This window comes from Pristiophorus japonicus, chromosome 12, assembly GCF_044704955.1.
Source record: "Pristiophorus japonicus isolate sPriJap1 chromosome 12, sPriJap1.hap1, whole genome shotgun sequence".
NCBI classification, from domain to species: Eukaryota; Metazoa; Chordata; class Chondrichthyes; family Pristiophoridae; genus Pristiophorus; species Pristiophorus japonicus.
Genome location: NC_091988.1, coordinates 65,579,154 through 65,600,865, shown reverse-complemented (window position 1 = coordinate 65,600,865; position 21,712 = coordinate 65,579,154). Strand labels below are relative to the sequence as shown.

Here is a 21,712-nt window from a genome sequence, read left to right as displayed (position 1 = left end):
TAGGATGCATTCCATCCAGTCCTGGTGACTTATCTACTTTTAAGTACATCTTCTAGTACTTCTTCCTTATCAATGTTTATCCCATCCAATATCTCAACTACCTCCTCTTTCACACTGCAATTGTTAGTCATGTTAAGAACAGTTCATAATTAATTAGTTCACTTCGATGTTTTTATGTACCAAGCTTTATTTTAATGTATTGGAGATCCAAAAGGAAAGTTTGGAAAGATTTGGACCATAGCTGTGGTTTTCACCTCTGCTCTAAACTATTGTCTTTTCTTTTTTTCATGTTGACAAATATTTATCAATCTATCTTGGAACCTGTCATATATTGATGCTTGGGGTCACTAGGCACCACGGGGCGCCACTGGCGGAGGTCATCAGGTTGTACGCGCGTGTGTGTGGGACGTGGTATATAACTGCTGGTACCAAGTCTTGTAGTCATTTTGGGCGCGAATAAAGTGGACCAGATTTACACCTGAGTGAGTTTACAGCAACAAGTCTTTTGAGTCATTATATACATAACATTTGGCGACGAGGTAACTTAAGAACCTTCGCATGAACAATGGGCACTATTGGAATTCTGGAGAGATTTGTGAATGGCGAGGATTGGGCGAATTTTATCAACCACCTGGATCAGTATTTTGTTGCCAACAACATGGCGGGAGACAATGATGCAGTTAGGCGCCGGGCGGTTTTCCTCACTGTTTGTGGTTCAAGAATATATGGCCTCATGAAGAATCAGCTCTCGCCTGCATGTCCAATGGACAAAGAATACAAGGATTTGTGTGCTTTGGTACATGACCATCTCAAGCCAAACGAGGAGATCATCATATCATGCTATCGCTTCTACACACATGTTCGTGCTGAGGGCTAGGATGTGTCGGGATTCGTTGCCGACCTGCGACATCTTGCTGAGCTGTGTAAGTTCGGAACCGTGTTGGAAGACATGCTGCGAGATTTCTTCGTGAAAGGCATCAACTATGATGTGATTCTCCAGAAGTTATTGGCTGTAGAGATGCTGGATTTGAGCAAGGCCATCGCGATTGCCCAGGCATGCATGACGACTAATGATAATTTGAGGCAGGTATCATCGAAAAGTCGGAGCTCCACGGCAAGTACTGTAAACAAGATTGTGTCGTCGTCTGGCAGAGCTGCTTATGGCAGGGCCTACTCGACTGCTTATGTGAAACCTGTAGCTGCTCAGAGTCCGCCAACTGGTACGAATCCTATTTCACCCTGTTGGCGTTGTGGGGGCAATCATCGGCCTCATCAGTATCGGTTTAGGCAGTACATCTGTAACGGCTGTTCCAAAGTGGGGCACCTTCAGAGAATGTGCCCACAACTGAGCAAGCATTCTGACACTCATCACATTGGTGATGATGACCAGTCTAGTGCTGGCCCAGATTCACAACCTGAGGAGGAAGTGTATGGTCTGTATTCGTTCTTGGAAAAGGGCCAGCCGATAATGGTTAATGTGAAACTGAATGGCGTGCCGGTGTCAATAGAGCTGGACACGGGTGTGAGTCAGTCGATAATGAGCCAAACGACATTCGTCAAGCTGTGGGACACTGAGGCGGTGAAGCCGAAGCTGAGTCCAGTCAATGCCAAGTTGCGTACTTACACTAAGGAACTCATACGGGTGATTGGCAGTGCAGTAGTCAAGGTGTCATATGATGGTGTGGTTCATGATCTTCCGTTATGGATCGTCCCAGGCAATGGTCCAACGCTGTTCGGCAGGAATTGGTTCGAGAAAATCAAGTGGAATTGGAACGATATCAAAGCGTTGTTATTGGTGGATGACACTTCGTGTGCTCAAGTGTTGAAGAAGTTTCCTTCTTTGTTTGAACTGGGCATTGGAAATTTTACGGGAGCCAAGGTGCAGATTCATCTGGATTCTCATCAAGGCCTGTCTATCATAAAGTTCGGTCTGTTCCCTAATGAGAAGTTTGAAATTGAGCTTGACAGACTCCAATGTGAAGGGGTCATATCACCGGTTGAATTTCACGAATGTTCCATTGTTCCTGTGTTGAAGAGTGATGGCACTGTCAGGATTTGTGGAGATTACAAGGTTACGATTAACTGATTTTCGAAACAGGATCAGTATCCGTTACCGAGAGCTTGATGACCTGTTCGCCATGCTAGCTGGTGGAAAGTCGTTCACTAAACTGGATCTGACGTCGGCCTATATGACACAGGAGTTTGTCGACACTTCGAAGAAACTTACCTGCATCAACACCCATAAAGAACTGTTTGTCTACAACAGGTGTCCTTTTGGAATTCGTTCAGCTGCGGCCATATTTCAGAATATGGAAAGTCTACTAAAGTCCGTCCCTAGAACTGTCGTGTTTCAAGATGACATTCTGGTCAGGCCTAGGAATTCAAAAACCAAGGCCATCAAAAATCACCCAGGCCTCAGAATGTGACGGAGCTGCTTTCATTCCTTGGGCTACTCAACTATTTTGGAAATGTTTTACCCGGATTGAGCACTTTACTAGAGCCACTGCACATGCTGCTCAGAAAAGACAACAACTCGATCTGGGGTGTATTTCAAGATAGAACTTTTGAGAAAGCTAAGAATCTACTCTGCTCAAACAAGCTGCTGGTTCACTATGATCCGTGTAAGCGTCTTGTATTGGCCTGTGATGCTTCATCATATGGGGTTGGCTGTGTAACATAGAAAACATAGAAAACATAGAAAATAGGTGCAGGAGTAGGCCATTCGGCCCTTCTAGCCTGCACCGCCATTCAATGAGTTCATGGCTGAACATTCAACTTCAGTACCCCATTCCTGCTTTCTCGCCATACCCCTTGATCCCCCTAGCAGTAAGGACCTCATCTAACTCCTTTTTGAATATATTTAGTGAATTGGCCTCAACAACTTTCTGTGGTAGAGAATTCCACAGGTTCACCACTCTCTGGGTGAAGAAGTTCCTCCGCATCTCGGTCCTAAATGGCTTACCCCTTATCCTTAGACTGTGACCCCTGGTTCTGGACTTCCCCAACATTGGGAACATTCTTCCTGCATCTAACCTGTCTAACCCCGTCAGAATTTTATATGTTTCTATGAGGTCCCCTCTCATTCTTCTGAACTCCAGTGAATACAAGCCCAGTTGGTCCAGTCTTTCTTGATAGGTCAGTCCCGCCATCCCGGGAATCAGTCTGGTGAACCTTCGCTGCACTCCCTCAATAGCAAGAATGTCCTTCCTCAGGTTAGGAGACCAAAACTGTACACAATACTCCAGGTGTGGCCTCACCAATGCCCTGTACAACTGTAGCAACACCTCCCTGCCCCTGTACTCAAATCCCCTTGCTATGAAGGCCAACATGCCATTTGCTTTCTTAACCGCCTGCTGCACCTGCATGCCAACCTTCAATGACTGATGTACCATGACACCCAGGTCTCTTTGCACCTCCCCTTTTCCTAATCTGTCACCATTCAGATAATAGTCTGTCTCTCTGTTTTTACCACCAAAGTGGATAACCTCACATTTATCCACATTATACTTCATCTGCCATGCATTTGCCCACTCACCTAACCTATCCAAGTCGCTCTGCAGCCTCACAGCATCCTCCTCGCAGCTCACACTGCCACCCAACTTAGTGTCATCCGCAAATTTGGAGATACTACATTTAATCCCCTCATCTAAATCATTAATGTACAGTGTAAACAGCTGGGGCCCCAGCACAGAACCTTGCGGTACCCCACTAGTCACTGCCTGCCATTCTGAAAAGTACCCATTTACTCCTACTCTTTGCTTCCTGTCTGACAACCAGTTCTCAATCCATGTCAGTACACTACCCCCAATCCCATGTGCTCTAACTTTGCACATCAATCTCTTGTGTGGGACCTTGTCGAACGCCTTCTGAAAGTCCAAATATACCACATCAACTGGTTCTCCCTTATCCACTCTACTGGAAACATCCTCAAAAAATTCCAGAAGATTTGTCAAGCATGATTTCCCTTTCACAAATCCATGCTGACTTGGACCTATCATGTCACCTCTTTCCAAATGCACGTTTAAAAAAAATGTTTCCTCATGTCGCCTTTGGATCTTCTGTCAATCACATTAAATCTGTGCCCTTTGGTTCTCGACACTTCTGTCAAGGGGAACAGTTTCTCTCTCTCTGCTCTGTTCAGATTTCTCATGATTTTGAACACCTCTATCAAATCTCCCCTCAACCTTCCCTGTGGAAAGGAAAATTGAAAGGAGCAATGACCATACTAGTACGATCAGTAGTGATGGGCAGAGAGAGAGAATTTGAAAGGTAAAAATGTGAGCTGGATTGTTAAAATATTAAGGGTGATGAACCCTCGTCTTGCTATTTTAGCTGTATGAATGTTTCGCTTTTAAATTTTCAACTATTCCTTTTGTTTGTTAGATGTCCCTGCAAGTGGAATGTACTTCATGACTTATGAGTGGCTGAAGTATTCACTTACTCCTGAGGGCCAGAGGTCAGTAGCTCTGTAATATATGTGTATTCTAGGCCGGGGTGAGTTGTTGGCGTGCAGCGATCCTACCTCTAGATTCCCAGTTCAAGAAAGTACCTGGGGATATTCTTGCTCTGCTTCATTATTTGGATTGGAAGCGGCTATGCAATATTCGGTGTTTTTAATGTTCCTGAGGAACCGAGAGAGAAGGGTCATAATGATGAGTGCAGCACCACATTACGCCACAGTGTGACGGCACGTCTGTGTACGCATGAGTTTCCTCCATATGATGAGTTACTGGTCCCTGCTGGCCTATTGCAGTGGGGTCAAGGAGTGTACAGGGGTATTTCACTCCCTCTCCAGTGCTTTTCCTACATTGCAACAGTGATTACACTTCAAAAAAAATCTCTATTAGCTGTAAAGCACTTTGGGATGTCCTGAGGTCGTGAAAGGCACTATTTAAATGCAAGTCTTTCTTTGATGTCCCAAGGCGCTTCTCAGGAGTATTATGCAATAATAAATTTGACACCGAGCCGCATAAGTAGAAATTAGGGCAGGTGGAGAGGTTTAGGCAGGGAGTTCCGGAGCTTAGGGCCGAGGCAACAGAAGGCATGGCCACCAATGGTTGAGCGATTATAATCAGGGATGCTCAGGAGGGCACATTAGAGGAGCGCAGACATCTCTGGGTGGGGTGGGGGGTTGTGGGGCTGGAGGAGATTACAGAGATTGGGAGGGGCGAGGCCATGGAGGGATTTGAAAATATGGGTGAGAATTTTGAAATCGAGGCGTTGCTTAACTGGGAGTCAATGTAGGCCAGCGAGCACGGGGTGATGAGTGAGCGGGATTTGGTGCGAGTTAGGACACAGGCAGCCGAGGTTTGCATCAGCTCTAGTTTATGAATGGGCTGGTGCCTGTGTATCGTATGAAAGGAAGGGAGGAAATGGAAATAGAGGCGAGGGAGTGGTTACAGGAATTTAGTTCCGTGAATCACTTTTGTTTTTGCCTTTGTTTCAGTGCGAGTGATCTGAGTGTTCCTCGAATCCTGTTTGCTGGTGGAATGGCCGGAATCTTCAACTGGGCAGTTGCAATTCCTCCAGATGTGCTGAAGTCCAGATTCCAGACGGGTCAGTTTACTCTTCTGAAGTTCCTTTCTAATCTCTCCGATGACCTAGTTTGGGGACGTGGCACAGCCTGACGGCCTGCAGGAGCAGTAAACATGTAGACCAGACGGTCCCAGATTAGATCGCTATTCTACCACCTTATCAGTTCTCAGCAGGGGCTATAATATTTGCCCCGAGTATATTTAGGTGAAGGGGTAGCAGGGGTAATCAGCCATTGCTCCTGTTCCTGATCACAATGCAGTGACTCATGCTGGAATGTGTGTGTGTGTGTGGACTTCAGGGCAGGGCAGGATTGGTCTTGGCAATGCGTGGTCACACCGCACGTTGCTACTCATTGCCTGGGCTCGCACATGAGGGATGGTCCTTTGAAGAAAACGCTAAAGGATTGTTGGGAGCTGTGAAACTGTACATGATTCAGATTGGGGCAGAAAAAGTAGGAAATAAGAAGCCTTTCGATTGTTTTGTGTTCTTTATTGGGATCCAGGATAGACTGGAAAAATATGCAGATAGGGTGAGATGAAGTAAGGTGGGAGGAGGCTCATGTGGAAAATAAACACATCGGGGTGGAATGGCCTGTTTCTCTGCTGTAAATACTTACTGGAATTACATAGAAATCACTTTCCTTACTTCCCTCAACTCCTAGCTCCTGAAGGGCTATATCCCAATGGATTCCGAGATGTTCTTCGAGAGCTGGTCAGGGATGAGGGTATTGGCTCTCTGTACAAAGGCTTCACAGCTGTCATGCTTCGAGCTTTCCCCGCCAATGCGGTAAGGACTAACTGCAATTATCATTTCAACTGAGCCAAATACTCTTCTCTGATAGAACTGTGAAGGGAAATGTGCAACGCTCACAAAGCGAGGACTATATATCCTGCTTTTACAACTATGTTTGTAAGTACCGTATTGTGTTGTGGTTGTTATGAAATTAGGAATAATTTCAGAAAGATTTTCTTGGCTTCAGCTTCAGGATTATCCCAGGCCTTTGTTTTAGGTTGGCCGCCACAATCCAGGGGTAGAGAGCGGAAAATCGGCCAAGGTTCCTGCTCTCGATTGCTATCCATTAACTCCTGCATGTCTGTTGAGGATCAGATTGAGCTGTTAATACCCTCCCGCTACCCAATCAGAAATGTTGATGTTACTGTTGTGTTCCTAACACAGATGAGACTGCACACAGGGAGGTTAAAGTAACAGTGACCTCAGTCTTTATTAAGACACTCCAGAGTGAGTAACAGGCCTTAGGGGCCGGCTTATATACAGTGCTCCCTTGGGACTTCAGGGGTTGCACTCCTGGTGGCAGAACATGGGAGTGCATGCTTTACAGATACACAACATCACTCCTCTCCAAAGTCAAAGTGAAAACTATTTACAAGGTGAGGCGGTCGGGAGCCTTTGTTTCCCTGGTGGACTGCCTCGGTACAAATGTCTATTCTTGTGTGTTGGCTGTGCCCTCGCTGGGCTGGCGTGTGTTGGCCCTGCAGGGCTGCTGGGTGAGCCTGGCCTTGCTGGGCTGTTGGGCGCGATGGGTTTGATTTCCTGGTGTGGCGTGGTGTCGTTGATCCTTATGTGTGTGTTGTGGGCTCAAAAAAGGTGGTGTCTGCTGTGGGTTGTTCAGGGCAGTCTGTGAACCACAGCCTCATTTGGTCCAGGTGCTTTGTGCAAATTTGTCCATTGTCTAGTTTGACTACAAACACCCTACTCCCTCTTTAGCTATCACCGTGCCCGCGATCCACTTGGGACCAAGTCCATAGTTTAGTACATACACGGGTCATTCAGATCAATTTCCCGTAACACAGTGGCGCGACCATCGTTTACATTTTATTGCTGCCGCCTGCTCTCTACCTGATCATGCAGGTTGGGGTGAACCAGCGAGAGTCTGGTTTTTAGTGTCCTTTTCATGTGTAGCTCAGCCGGGGGCACTCCTGTGAGCGAGTGGGGTCTCGTGCGGTAGCTGAGCAGTACTCGGGATAGGCGGGTTTGGAGTGAGCCTTCTGTGACTCGTTTGAGGCTCTGTTTGATTGTTTGTACTGCCCGCTATGCCTGCCCATTTGAGGCTGGTTTAAACGGGGCCAAGGTGACATGTTTGATCCCATTGCGGGTCATGAATTCTTTAAATTCGGCACTGGTGAAATATGGCTCGTTGTCACTGACCAGTATGTCAGGCAGGCCGTGGGTGGCAAACATGGCCCTCAGGCTTTTAACGTGGCGGTGGTGGTGCTTCCTGACATTAGTTCACATTCAATCCATTTTGAAAAAGCATCCATCACCACCAGGAACATTTTACCGAGAAGCGGGTCCGCATAGTTGACATGGATCCTTGATCATGGTCTGGAGAGCCAGGACCACAAACTTAGTGGTGCCTCTATGGGCGCGTTGCTCAACTGAGCACACACGCTGCATTGCCACACACAGGACTCGAAGTCAGAGTCGATACCGGGCCACCACACGTGGGATCTGGCTATCGCTTTATTTATTACTATACCCGGGAGTGTGCTGTGGAGATCTGAGATGAACATCTCCCTGCCCTATTTGGGTAGCACTACGTGGTTACCCCACAACAGGCAGTCTGCCTGAATGGACAGCTCATCCTTTCACCGCTGGAACGGCTTGATTGGCTCCTGCATTTCAACGGGGATGCTGGCCAAGTTCCCATGCAGTACACAGTTTTTGACTAGGGACAGCAGAGGATCTTGGCTGGTCCAAGTCCTAATCTGGTGGGCCGTGACAGGTGATTTATCATTTTCAAACGCTTTCCATGACCATCAACAAGTCTGCGGGCTGCGCCACCATCAAAGTTTGCAGGCTGCGCCATTTCCACCGCCGTGGTGGGCAATAGTAACTGACTGGGAGCATCCGCACAGTTCTCGGTGCCTGGCCTGTGGCGGATGGTATAGTTAGTTATATGCTGATAGCTCGAGTGCCCACCTTTGTATGCGGGCTGAGGCATTAGTATTTATCCCCTTGTTTTCAGCGAACAGGGATATGAGGGGCTTGTGATCAGTTTCCAGCTCAAATTTGAGGCCAAACAGGTACTGATGCAATTTCTTTACCCCGAACACACACGCTAATGCCTCTTTCTCAATCATGCTGTAGGCCCTCTCAGCTTTAGACAAGCTCCTGGAAGCATAGGCGACAGGTTGCAACTTCCCCGCAACATTAGCTTGTTGTAATACATACCCGACTCCGTACGACGACGCTTCACATGCTAGCACGAGTCTTTTACACGGGTTGTACAATATAAGCAGCTTGTTGGAGCATAGAACGTTTCTGGCTTTCTCAAAAGAAATTACTTGGTTTTTTCCCCATACCGAGTTCTTACCTTTACGCAATAACACATGAAGGGGCTCTAAGAGGGTGCTTAACCCCGGTAGGAAGTTACCAAAATAGTTGAGGAGTCCTAGGAACGACCGCAGCTCTGTGACGTTCTGTGGCCTGGGCACGTTCCTGATAGCCTCTGTCTTGGCATCTGTGGGACGAATGCCGTCCGCCGCAATCTTTCTCCCCACAAACTCCACTTCTGTTGCCATGAAGACGCATTTCGACCTCATCAGCTGCAGCCCTATGCGATCCAGTCGCTGGAGTACCTCCTCCAGGTTTTGTAAATGCTCGACGGTGTCCCAACCCGTGACCAATATGTCGTCCTGAAAAACCACCATGCGTGGTACTGACTTGAGTCGGCTCTCCATGTTTCTCTGGAAGATCGCTGCAGCCGACCGAATTCCAAACGGGCATCTGTTGTAGATGAACAGTCCCTTGTGCGTGTTGATGCAGGTGAGGCCCTTCGAAGACTCCTCCAGCTCCTGCGTCATGTAGGCCGGAGTCAGGTCGAGCTTGGTGAACGTCTTGCCTCCTGCCAGTGTCGCAAATAGGTCGCCTGCCTTAGGTAGTGGGTATTGGTCCTGTAGTGAGAAACAATTAATAGTTACTTTATAATCGCCGCAAATCCTGACCGTGCCAACACTTTTGAGTTCTGGAACAATCGGGCTGGCGCACTCGTTGAATTCCACTGGGGAGATGATGCCCTCGCATTGCAGCCTGTCCAGCTCGATTTCCCCTCTCTCCCTCATCATGTGAGGTACCGCTCGCGCCTTGTGGTGAATGGGTCGTGCCTCTGGGACCAAGTGGATCCGCACCTTCGCCCGGAAAAGTTTCCAATGCCTGGCTCAAAAAGGGAAGGAAATTTGTTCAGAACCTGGGTACATGAGGCCTCATCGACTTGTGATAGCGCTCGGATGTCATCCCAGTTCCAGCAGATTTTGCCCAGCCAGCTCCTTCCAAGCAGTGTGGGGCCATCGCCCGGGACAATCCAGAGTGGCAGTTCGTGCACCGTGCTATCGTGGGTGACCTTGACCATGGCGCTGCCCAGGACAGTGATAAGCTCTTTGGTATACGTTCTCAGTTTCGTGTGGATGGGGCTCAGGGCTGGTCTGAGTGCCTGTTGTACCACAGTCTCTCTAACATCTTTTTACTCATGATGGATTGGCTATCGTCAGTGTCCAATTCCATGGCTATGGGTAAGCCATTCAATTTTATGTTTAGCATTATAGGTGGACAATTCGTCGAAATTGTGTGCACCCCGTGTACTTCAGCATCTGCCTCCTCTCTCTGAGGCTCGAAATTGCTTTGGTCCACCATGGGCTGATCTTCCTCTGCCACGTGGTGGTTAGCAGGTTTTGCAGAGCTTGCAGCTCGTCTGCAAGCTCGTTGGAGATGCCCCATTGTTCCACAGCTCTTGCAAACATACCCTTTGAAGCGGCATGAATAGACTGAATGGAAGCCTCCAGAACGCCAACAAGGTGTGAATTGCCTTGCATTCATTCTTTGTTGCAAACTCTGAGTCATCTGGGTCACCTGAGGCCTGCTGGCAGTTGCAGACTCGTGGTTTCTGCCCTGTTCATTTCTGCTCGCAAACACAGTTCCAGTTAATTTATGAACATTGCTAGCACTTGTGTGCTGAGAGATTTGTTTGGTGTTCTCACTGGTGGGCATAAATGCCTGTGCTATCGCAATGGCCTTACTGAGGGCCGGTGTCTCTACAGTCAAAAGTTTTCGTAGAACTGTCTCGTGGCCAATGCCCAGTACAAAAAAGTCTCTGAGCATTTGCTCCAGGTAGCCATCAAACTCACATTATCCTGCAAGTCGCCTTAGCTTGGCGTTGTAGCTCGCCACTTCCTGACCTTCAGATCGCTGGTATGTATAGAACCGATACCTCGCCATCAGCACGCTCTCCCTTGGGTTAAGCTGCTCCCGAACCAGTGTACACAGCTCCTCATACAACTTATCTGTGGGTTTCACCGGAGCCAGAAGATTCTTCATGAAGCTGTAGGTCGGTGCCCCGCAGACTGTGAGGAGGACCACTCTCCTTTTTGCAGCGCTTCCTTCTCCGTCCATCTCGTTGGCTACAAAGTACTGGTCTAACCGTTCGACACCAGCTTCCCAGTCCTCACCCTCCGAGAACTTCTCCAGGATGCCTACAGTTTGCTGCATCTTTGCGTTGGATTTGTATTCTCGTCACCAGTTGTTGTGTTCCTCATACAGATGAGACTGCACATAGGGAGGTTAAAGTAACAGTGGCCTCAGTCTTTATTAAGACACTTCAGAGTGAGTAACAGGTCTTAGGGGCCGGCTTATATACAGTGCTCCCAAGGGATGCTGGGATCTCTTGGGACTTCAGGGGATGCACTCCCTGGTGGCGGAACATGGGAGTGCATGCTTTGAAGATACACAACACATAGCACTCATCCTGGCATTGTCATGATGAAAGCCATTGCCAGGGCTCATGTTTGGTGGTCTGGAATTGACTCTGATTTGGAATCATGTGTGCATCAGTGCAATACTTGCATACAGCTAAGTAAAGTACCAGTGGAATCTCCGCTGAGTCTTTGGTCGTGGCCATCTAAACCATGGTGAAGGATACACATCGATTTTGCGGGCACTTTCCTGGGAAAGATGTTTTTTGTTGTGATGGATGCATATTCAAAGTGGATAGAGTGTATTATTATGTTATCCAGTACATCCACAGCTACCATTGAGAGCCTTCGTGTCCTGTTTGCTGCTCATGGTTTGCCTGACAAAGTTGTGAGTGACAACGGATCTTGCTTCACAAGTCTGAAGTTTCAAGAGTTCATGAAACTCAATGGTATTAAACATGTGAGGTCAGCTGCATTCAAACCTGCTTCTAATGGTCACGCTGAGTGTGCTGTTCAAACGATCATGTAGAGCATGAAACTTGTAACTCAGGGTTCACTGCAGACTCGTTTATCACGCATATTGCTTCGTTACAGGACAAGACCTCACATGCTCACCGGGGTCTCCCCTGATGAACTACTGATGAAGAGAAGTCTCAAGACCAAGCTCTCGCTTGTTCATCCTGATTTTAATAATCGTGTTGAAAACAGACGTCAAAGTCAGCAATTGAATTGTGATCGTGCTGCTGTGTCACGTGATATTTCTGTCAATGATCCGGTTTTTGTATTGAACAAGGTCAAGGTCCAAAGTGGATCGCCGGTACTGTCACAGCCAAGGAGGGTAACAGAGTGTTCATTGTCATGCTCAAGAATGGGAAAACATGCAGGAAACATGTTGATCAAGTGAAACTGCAGCACACGGATGAACTGGAACCGCTTGAGGAAGATGCCGTCAGTGACCAACCAACCAATGGTCATTCATCAGAGGACTTTGCTGTCATTACCGAACCTGGACTTTCAGTCTCTGACATGGTCATTACCACTTCCATCAGATCGATTACTCAGCCTCCAGACATAACTGACTCAGAACACTCGCCCAGAACTGGAGTTGAACTGAGACGATCAACTCGTGAGCAGAAAGCCCCAGACTGTCTTAATTTATAAAGAAACTGATACTAAGATCTTGAAGGGGGATGTTGTCATGTGTTGATGCTTGGGGTCACTAGGCACCAGGGGGCGCTACTGTCGGAGGTATTCGGGCTGTATGCGCGTGTGTGTGGGGCCTGGTATTTAAGTGCTGGTACCATGTCTTGTAGTCACTTTGGGCACGAATAAAGTGGACCAGGTTTATACCTGAGTGAGTTTACAGCAACAAGTCTTTTGAGTCATTATATACATAACAGAACCATAACATGCTTGAGGGAAAGAGACTTATTGGTAAGAGTTGGCAATTTTAACAAGTGTGTTAAATAATTGGAGAAATATTGAACTCTGCCACAAAACAAAGTTCAGACCTCTTATTGGCACTTTCTTATCTACCCCACTACGTGGCTGTATAAACAGGCAGAGGCTATTGAGAACTTTGAGACTTTCAACAGCAAATGTCATAAAGGGTAGACTTGGTAAAGACCAGTTAAAGAACGAAACAACTGCCATTAATCCAATTTACAAGGTTAAAGTTTCTCGGTTGGCTTGGTCATGTGCTAAGAATGTAAGACTCCAGATGGCCATAACAGTCACTGAAATAGTCACTGAATAGAAAAGAGAAGTATAGAAGACCAAATAACCTGGTAAAGAACTACAAAGCAAGGCCTCACAGCAGCTGGCATCACAGCAAAGAGGGTGGATTGGAAGAGACTGGTACTGGCCTTATGTGCCTTGTTACAGACAGAGGCTCCCCTAATGACACCAAACTATCCGGACAGGAAAGTCCCATGTTTGATCTATGTTCAGTTCGCTCATCTCCGGCCAGGAGAGTGTTAAACTAGCAAAACCTGACCAACAGCTTAAAAAAAAAATTGACACAGACTCCAAAAAGCTGACCATTTTTAAGTGGCCCTGAATGAAAGCCTGAGTAAAAGACATATATGACAGCAAATATTTGCACTGAACATTCAGTGGGACATAGGTTTAAAAGTTAGGCATTGATACTTGCAAAGATTTTTGGCCCTTACGGCTAAGGGGATCAAGGGGTATGGAGAGAAAGCAGGAAAGGGGTACTGAGGGAATGATCAGCCATGATCTTCTTGAATGGTGGTGCAGGCTCGAAGGGCCGAATGGCCTACTCCTGCACCTATTTCCTATGTTTCTATGTATCACTTTTAAATACCTGAAAGCCCAAAGGGGAAATAGAAATGCTAAAGGTTTTACCTTCAGGGATGGTCCGGAGGCCTGCCCGGAAAATGTTGATTTTTGTCAATTTATTTGGGGCACTTTCTCATGTTTTGAAATCTACAATGTAATAAATCTAAAAGAAAAAGATTTTTAATCATTTTTATTGAAAAATACTCTCTCGTTGTCTTTGGAAGTGGTGAGCAGGAGGAAATGACAGAAGCTGCATTTGGGGATGGAGAGGAAGGAGAAGCCAGGAGCAGCACTTGGGGAGGGAGTCGGGGAGAGGAGGGTGGTGGTGGGGAGAAAAGAAGCGGGTGTGGCGGGGCGTGAGAGGGAGAGGAGAATTGCAATACATTGCCCGGTAACCACACCTCTTAAACATAGAATCATAGACACTTACAGACTCTTCAAGTCCATATCCAAGTACGTTTTAAATGTGATGCGGGTTTCTGCCTCTACCACCCTTCAGGCAGTGAGTTGCAGACCCCCACCACCTTCTGGGTGTAACAAGTTCTCCTAAACTCCCCTCTAATCCTTCTGCCAAATATTTTACACTGTACCTTGCATTACCATTGTAAATAAACCAGAGTGTCAGCCAGTGGCTCAGTTGGTAAGTCCCTTGACTCTGAGTCAGAAGGTTGTGCTCCAGACAGTTGAGCAGAAAAATCTAGGCTGACACTCCCAGTGCCAGTACTGAGGGAGTGCTGCATTGTCGGTGGTGCCGTTTTTCAGATGGGACGATCCTACGGCACTATTTTGAAGAAGACCAAGTTATCCCCGGTGTCCTGGCCATTATTTATTCCTCAACCACCATCACTAAAATAGATTATCTGGTCATTATCGTTTTACTGTTTGTGGGAGCTTGCTGTGCGCAAATTGGCTGCTGCATTTTCTACATTACAACCATGAACACATTTCCAAAAAAAGTATTTCATTGGCTGTAAAGGGCTTTGGGACGTCCTGAGTTTGTGAAAGGCGCTATTTAAATGCAAGTCTTTCTTTCTTAATGCCAGGATTGACAGACTTTCAAATTTGTTATCTCTAGACTTGACTCCTCCAATGCACTCCTGGCTGGCCTCCCACAATCTACCCTACGTAAACTTGAGGTCATCCAAAACTCAGCAGCCCGTGTCTTAACTCACACCAAGTCCAGCTCACCCATCACCCCTGTGCTCCCGTTTAAGCAACGCCTCGATTTCAAAATCCTCATCCTTGTTTACAAATCACTCCATGGCCTCGCCCCTCCCTATCTCTGTAATCTCCTTCAGCCCCACAACCCCCCAAGATGTCAACGCTCCTCAAATACTGCCCTCCTGAGCATCCCTGATTATAATCGCTCAACCATCGGTGGCCGTGCTTTCTGTTGCCTAGGCCCCAAGCTCTGGAACTTCCTGCCTAAACCTCTCCGCCTCTCTACCTCTTTCCTCCTTCAAGATGCTCCTGAAAACCTACCTCTTTGCCCAAGCTTTTGGTCACCTGCGCTAATTTCTTATGTGGCTCGGTGTCAAATTTATTTGTTTTGTCTCATAACACACCTATCAAGCGCCTTGGGACGCTTCAGTACGTTAAAGGCGCTATATAAATACAAGTTGATGTTGTAGAGTAGTTGGGACTACATCTCCCGTGCTGCATTGCGGGGCAAAGCCCAGTGCGCAGAATCAGAGCCCTCGACGAACTACAACTCCCAGAAATCTCGCGCGTCTCGAGCATGCGCAATGCGAGCTCCCGGCCGCCTTTTGGCAGTTGATGGAGGACATGCCGGCACTACTTTATCCAGTGCACAGGTGGAGGGAGGTATTCCTGGGCCACTCGCTTTGTTTGGATCTCGACCGTTGCAAGCCATTGCCTAATGTTTCAGGGGATATTGTGAGGCAGTGTGCTTTATTTTGAGATCTGGGGAAATTGTATCCTGTAGTTTTTTTAAGAGCGCACTGTTTTGCCATGGCGTATTGATATAGCCTAGGCGAGGGAGTGCTGCGGTCTCTGCTGTTAAGCTCCAACCTGGGGAGAGGCTCAGCCCAGCTTCCCTCAATAAACAACAGTGTTTTTACCAACAAATAAACAGAAACATCGCTGTAATACAGTAACAGCAACTATGGATGAAGAATATGATGTGATTGTCCTGGGCACTGGATTGAAGGTGAGCTTCTGTCAATAATTAAAATCAGCCTCTTGTATTAATATTTGATAGGGGTGGGTGGAGGAGATGGAAGGAGAATTGCAATGTCTTGTCGACTAACCTCATGCATATTATCTGACTTGCAGAAAACAGCACAAGAAAATTGCAGAAATGTTTTTTATATATATATAATATGTGTGTATGTTATATGTATAATATATTCACATATAAATGTATATATGTATGTATTGTATTTATGTGTGTATTTATTTGTTTGTGTTATATTTCTTTATATATACGTATGTTTTTTATATATATGTATGTTTTTTATATGTATATTTATATACATATGTGTGTATTATATTTATTTATGTATTTGTATTTATATATAATATGTGTGTGTGATTAGAACTATTGATTGTTACATGAATCTTGTAATGATTTTAGCTTTTCGGAATCCAATTGTAAAGTTTAAAATTATTGGTGGGGCAGGAAAAAAAACAGATGCTGCTTGGTCTGATGTGTGTTTCTAGTATTTTCTGTTTTTTAATCACAAACTGTGTTTCTAAATTGGGTTAGAATGGTATATCGAAGCCAGAAATATTGCTGTGAATTAATGGTATATCAAAACTAGGAAAATTGCTGTGAATTGTGCAAAATACCATTCAAGTTAATAAAATATTTAAGAAACTCATTACACAGTCAGCTCCATTTGATATTTTTCTTCACTAAACAGAACTTGAAAATCCTAAATTATTCTCTTCTTGCCCCTGTCGTGATCAGTGCTATAGCGTGATTTTTAAATGTGGAAATATTTTGAAAATGAATACTTTAGTTTAATGCAATTCATAGAATTTTCTTTCCCTAGTGTGTTATGTAAGCTCCTATTTTTAAAATTTATAAGCCAGTAGCAGGAATCAACAAAGGCACTAACATTGGAGAAAGTGGGATTATAATTTAAAAAGTAGTTGAGAAATAATTCCACAGGATATTTATTTTACTTACGACTGTGAATCATGGATCAGTGAATAAAATATTGTGAAACGTGAGTTGTGCGTCTGTTATGAAATTTCCAATTTAATCCCACACCATATAAATACAAGTTATTGTTCCTGTTGTAGCTTTTCCATCCCACACCAAATCCTGCTTGCCCCTATCCTTTGGGCCTACATTGACTCCCGCTCGCCCAGTGCTTCAAATTTAAAATCCTTATCCTTATTTAAATCCCTCCATGGCCTCGCCCATCCCTGTCTTTGTAACCTTCTCGGGTATTACAACTCGCCTCTTCCTCACCCCAAGAGCTCGCTCTGATTGTGGCCCACTTGTGCATTCTCTACTCCCTTCGTCCCTCCATTGGCGGCTATGCCTTCAGCGGCCTAGGTCCCATACTCTGGAATTCTCTCCCTGAACCCCTCTGCCTCTCTACTTCCTTCCTCATAAAATTCTGAAAACCTACTTCTTTGGTCACCTCTTCTAATATTTCCTCATTTGGCCTGTCATCCATTTTTTCCTCCTCCATGCCACTGAAGCGCTTTGGGTACTTCTTTTCTAGCTTAAAGCTACAACAGCACCTTTAACTTTATTTGTATTTATATAGCACCTTTAAAGGTCCAAGGCGCTTCACAGGAGTGTAATAGTCAAGATTTCACACCGAGCCACATAAGGAGAAATTAGAGCAGATGACCAAAAGCTTGGTCAAAGAGATAGGTTTAAAGGAGTGTCTTAAAGGAGGGTGGAGAGGTTTAGGGAGGGAATTCCAGAGCTTGGGGCCTAGGCAACAGAAGGCACGGCCACCAATGGTTGAGCGATTTTTATAATCGGGGATGCTCAAGAGGGCAGAATTAGAGGAGTGCGGACATCTTGGGGAGTGGAGGACCTGGAGGAAATTACAGAGATGGAGAGCGGCGAGGCCATGGAGGGATTTGAAAACAAGGGTGAGAATTTTGAAATCGAGGCATTGCTTAACCGGGAGCCAATGTAGGTCAGCGAACACAGGGCTGATGGGTGAGCGGGACTTGGTGCGAGTTAGGCACGGGCAGCCGAGTTTTCGATGATCTCAAGTTTATGTGGGTTCAAGTTACATAGATACTTTGGTGGTTTGAATAGTGGTTTGGGCAGACTTCATACCTAGATTAGCCTACTCCAGAATCATGAAGTCTAGTTGTATGTTTTCCCTTTCTCCAACTCCATGCCCATCCCGAAGGCAGTGGCTTAAGCTGGGATATGGTTACATGGGAGTCAGCTGCCCATGCCCAAAATGGCCATTTTCATCCACGTGACCATCCCACATGCGGGTGCCTTGATCTGAGTCTTTGTGGACTCTTCAACTGTAGAAGGCATCACCCTGGCCTTGCTCTGATGAAGAAATGGGAACGACAGCAGCCATTTTCCCTCCCGAGGGGCTCAATTTTCCCGGGTCATCTGCGCCCTTTTTTTGGCACGTGCCGTTTTTTCTGGCGTAACTAGTTCATTCAAAGTTTCCCCCTGGAATCAGCGCCAGCGTAACTGCTTTAGTTACGATTTTTCTAGGTTAGGTTTTTTGACGTCATGTTCGCGCCAGTTTTCAGCATTTTTCGCAGTTTGCCCCAAATTTTTTTATCCTAGGTCGGTGTTTCTGGCCACTCCCGAAATCATTCTTGAGTTCACAGAAAGCCATGCGGATTGAAAAATCGGTGCTGAAAGATGCCATTATTTTTCATCAAAGTTTTTGGAGAGAGTCTCCATAACACTTGAAGTATCCATAATAAAGTTCAATTTTTTTTTTACCTTTCAACGGAGTACATGGAAGTTTCTTGGATTTCTGAAGTTTTTTTAAATTCGGACACCACCGCCGAATGTCTTCAAGCAGGGCTGGAGGTTCGTAGCATCGGCCGTCAGAATCGGCTCCGTGCGCGGACACAGTGGCTTGGGGCTCGGCTGGAAAACAAGCCCGGGGTGGGGAGAGGTGTCGATTGAGCCTGGGGAGGGAGATGGCGATCGGAAGGCTTCTGCACTGAGCCCGGGGAGGGAGGTGCCGGACTGAAGGCTGCTGCACTCGGCACAAGACTGCAATGAGTTTGGGGGAGGGGGATAGAAGGGGAGCAATCACAAGACTGCAATGAGTTGGGTGGGCGGAGAGAAGTCCATCCATTCAGACCTTGGGGAGAGAGAACAAAGAACTGTCCTGCCTGCTGTGTTAATAATGGAACAAATAATGAAAATGATTCAGATTTAATGTAAAATATATTTTATTCAAAAGTTTAACAAACAGTTTGTACTTAACTTAACATTAATAAAATTATTCTTTTACCAAACGTTAATGGTCACTTACAAACTCTAAGATCACTTAAAAACTTTAAGATCACTTACTAACTTTTAAACTTGTAAATTTATATAACTTACAAAAATCTTTTAATTTGAGAACAACAGTTACAACAGTAATAACAACAACAGCAGTAGCAGCAAAGAAAAGCTGCACCCATCTCTCCTCTATCTTATTCTAAGACCGCCCGCCACGCTTGTTCTTGATGACTCAACCACCCTTGCCTGCAGGCGGTGGCGCAGTGTTTCTGGGGTTGGTACCAAGCTTATTCTTTCTAAGATCTCAGGTAGTACGCATCTGTTGAGGGGCGGAGGGGACACGGCAGACGGCAATGTGGAGAGCCCAGCTTGGGGCTCTTCAGAGGCTGGGCTGGGGTGGGGATTAGAGTGGGAGTGGCAGTTGATTCGTCAATGGGCGCGGGGTCTGGGCATGTTCCCTTATTGCAGCACCTAACTCCAACGTGCTGTCCCTCGTGCGCCCTGACAGTGTCTCAGCGACCTGCAACATTCCCTCCTTCATGTTGAGCAAAACCGGCTAACTACCTGTGACATTCCGTCCCTCATGTTCAGTGATAGTATTTGCACCATCTCTGACAATCCCTCCCTGATGTTCACTGACAGCGCATCAGCTACCTGTGACATTCCCTCCCTCATGGTCGCTGACATCGTTCCCATTTCTCGTGAGATTGCTGTTACTTCTCCTGACAGTCCCGCTACCTCATCACCCACCCCACTGATGGTGTCCAGGAGTGATTGCATAAGGTCAGTGCTCTCCCCACTCATTGCCATCATCTGAACCACATATGTTGGATCCTGCACCTCAGGAGGGTGTGGTCGAGCTCTTCTTTCCCTCCTCCCCCCTGCTACCCCCCCCCCCCCCAAGGGTGTGGAATGTCCCACTAACACTCAAACCACCAGTCACGGAAGGGGCTGGCACCTCAATGGACGGCACCTGCACCTCCACCAAAGTCAGCAAAACAAATGGGGGCTTCATCCATCTGCATCCCCTCACCCTCACCCCCGTGCTCTTGGTCTGGAGGCTGCGATTGGAAGATGTTCTCCTCTTCAGGCTCGTCCTCGTCTGAATAATCTTCTGCATTGTCGGGGTTGGCCTCAAGTTCTGCAAAATATAACAGAACAGATAAATGGTTAGCAGCAGAAGAGGGGGCAGGGTGGGTGGCATGAATAGGCTCACACAGCGCAAGGAGCAGGCTGATTTGAAGGATAATGATGAATGATAGCACATTTCATCAACCGAAGCGTAGCTGACGGAGACATCCCCAGGAACCGAAGCATGGCTAGCCCGCGCAGTACTAAACATTTAGCAAAGCCAGAATGTGGAATTTGCAGGACTTGCCCTCTCCTTCGAGTGTGGGCCCAGCTTGTGCAGTGGTGGTTGCTTTTCTCCAGGCAGGACCAATCAAAGCAATGACCCTCTCTTCCAAGGATGTCAGTGGGTGCACATTTGCTGGGCCTCCTCCTGTTCGAGTTCTTTCCCTTTTATTATGTGCCACCTTCCTCTGCAAAGATGAAAATGCAACTTTTTAGAGAGAGTGTGTTTCTGCTGGGTGGGACATATACAGCTGGTCACATTTACAATTGTAATTCCATTGAATAAATGAAAATATTACTTACACCAACTACTTAACCAAGGTTCTGCCACTTCTTTTTACACTGGCCTCCAGATCTCGTGTTGGTAATCATTGTGCAGTAATCTTCTGCAACTTGGTTCCAGAATTCTTCATTTCTTTGGGTGGAACTTTTATGTGATCTCTGCTAGTGTCCAGCTCCTGCCATCTGGTCTCAATCACAGTAACTAGTGCCTCCACTTCATCCTGTAAGAAATTCTTAGTCTTTGCACCGCGTTGCATCTTGTATTGCTGCAGATCCGATTTTTCCAATGCTCTCACACAGCACTCCTCCTCACACGAACAACTGGCTCTTTAAAAATGGCCGATTGCCAACCTGGAGCTGTACCGCGCACGCGCATCCATTGAAATAACGTAAAAAATGGCCCTTTTTTTTGTGTATGCGCAGAAGGTGCGGCATCGTTTTTTCAGCCAGAAAACAGGCTTGGGCAAAATTGAGCCCAATGTTTTGCCATCCTGGCTGGGATCGGCTAATTTGACACAGATCGAGGATTAAACCCGGAATATTCCAGATTGTTATGGGCCACGTGGTGTATTTACCCTCACAGACATTTGGGGCTGGTTCAGTTAATTTTTTAAGCACAGTGGAATGGCTTTTGTGTTGGGTATAATGGGTAACGTGATTAATGTAATTGTCATTATTCTCTTCTGTATACAAACTTGGTAATGACTTCTTGATGGTTTAATGAGTAAAAGTGGCGTCCATTTTAATATGGCACCACTTGGAACAATAGGTCCCAAATTCTGTGCTGAGCTAGCTCATCTTGGCTGGGGTAGCAGTTGGGGCTGCGATACAAATGTTTGCACCATCGTTGTGCCAGGCAATAAAACCCTGGTAACTAGGGATTCAGTTTACACAGCAAGGTTGACAGTGCGCCTTTAAATAAATAATAGATCAATATTCTATTTTAAGGAGCAAAATAATTTCATTTGTTTTTTTCATAACGTACAAGCAGGTTAATAAAAAAGGATGCGAAAGCAAACTAAAATTAATTAAGCACTGCTGTTTTTTTACGCGAATGAAATTAGTAAAAACAAATCAGTGAGGACCATAACACTGTAATTACTATGAT

The 21,712-nt window shown here is 46.2% G+C and overlaps 1 protein-coding gene and 1 long non-coding RNA gene across 3 annotated transcripts in view; both read left to right on the top strand.

Moving 5' to 3' along the window:
• The first annotated feature begins 4,381 nt into the window (after positions 1-4,381).
• Positions 4,382-6,280, top strand: LOC139276931 (uncharacterized). Its single transcript, XR_011595994.1, has 3 exons — positions 4,382-4,456; positions 5,447-5,556; positions 6,197-6,280. It is a non-coding gene; the product is annotated as an uncharacterized lncRNA (long non-coding RNA).
• Positions 6,281-15,413: 9,133 nt separating this feature from the next.
• The window catches only part of LOC139277309 (rab GDP dissociation inhibitor alpha-like), a 103,513-nt gene continuing 97,214 nt past the window's right edge, over positions 15,414-21,712 (top strand). The window contains exon 1 of one of the 2 annotated variants that reach the window (XM_070895602.1): positions 15,414-15,711. In XM_070895602.1, the coding sequence (XP_070751703.1) occupies positions 15,667-15,711 (45 nt within the window). In that variant the 5' untranslated portion in view covers positions 15,414-15,666. The remainder of the gene's footprint in view (positions 15,712-21,712) is intronic. The other variant, XM_070895601.1, reaches the window with a different exon arrangement.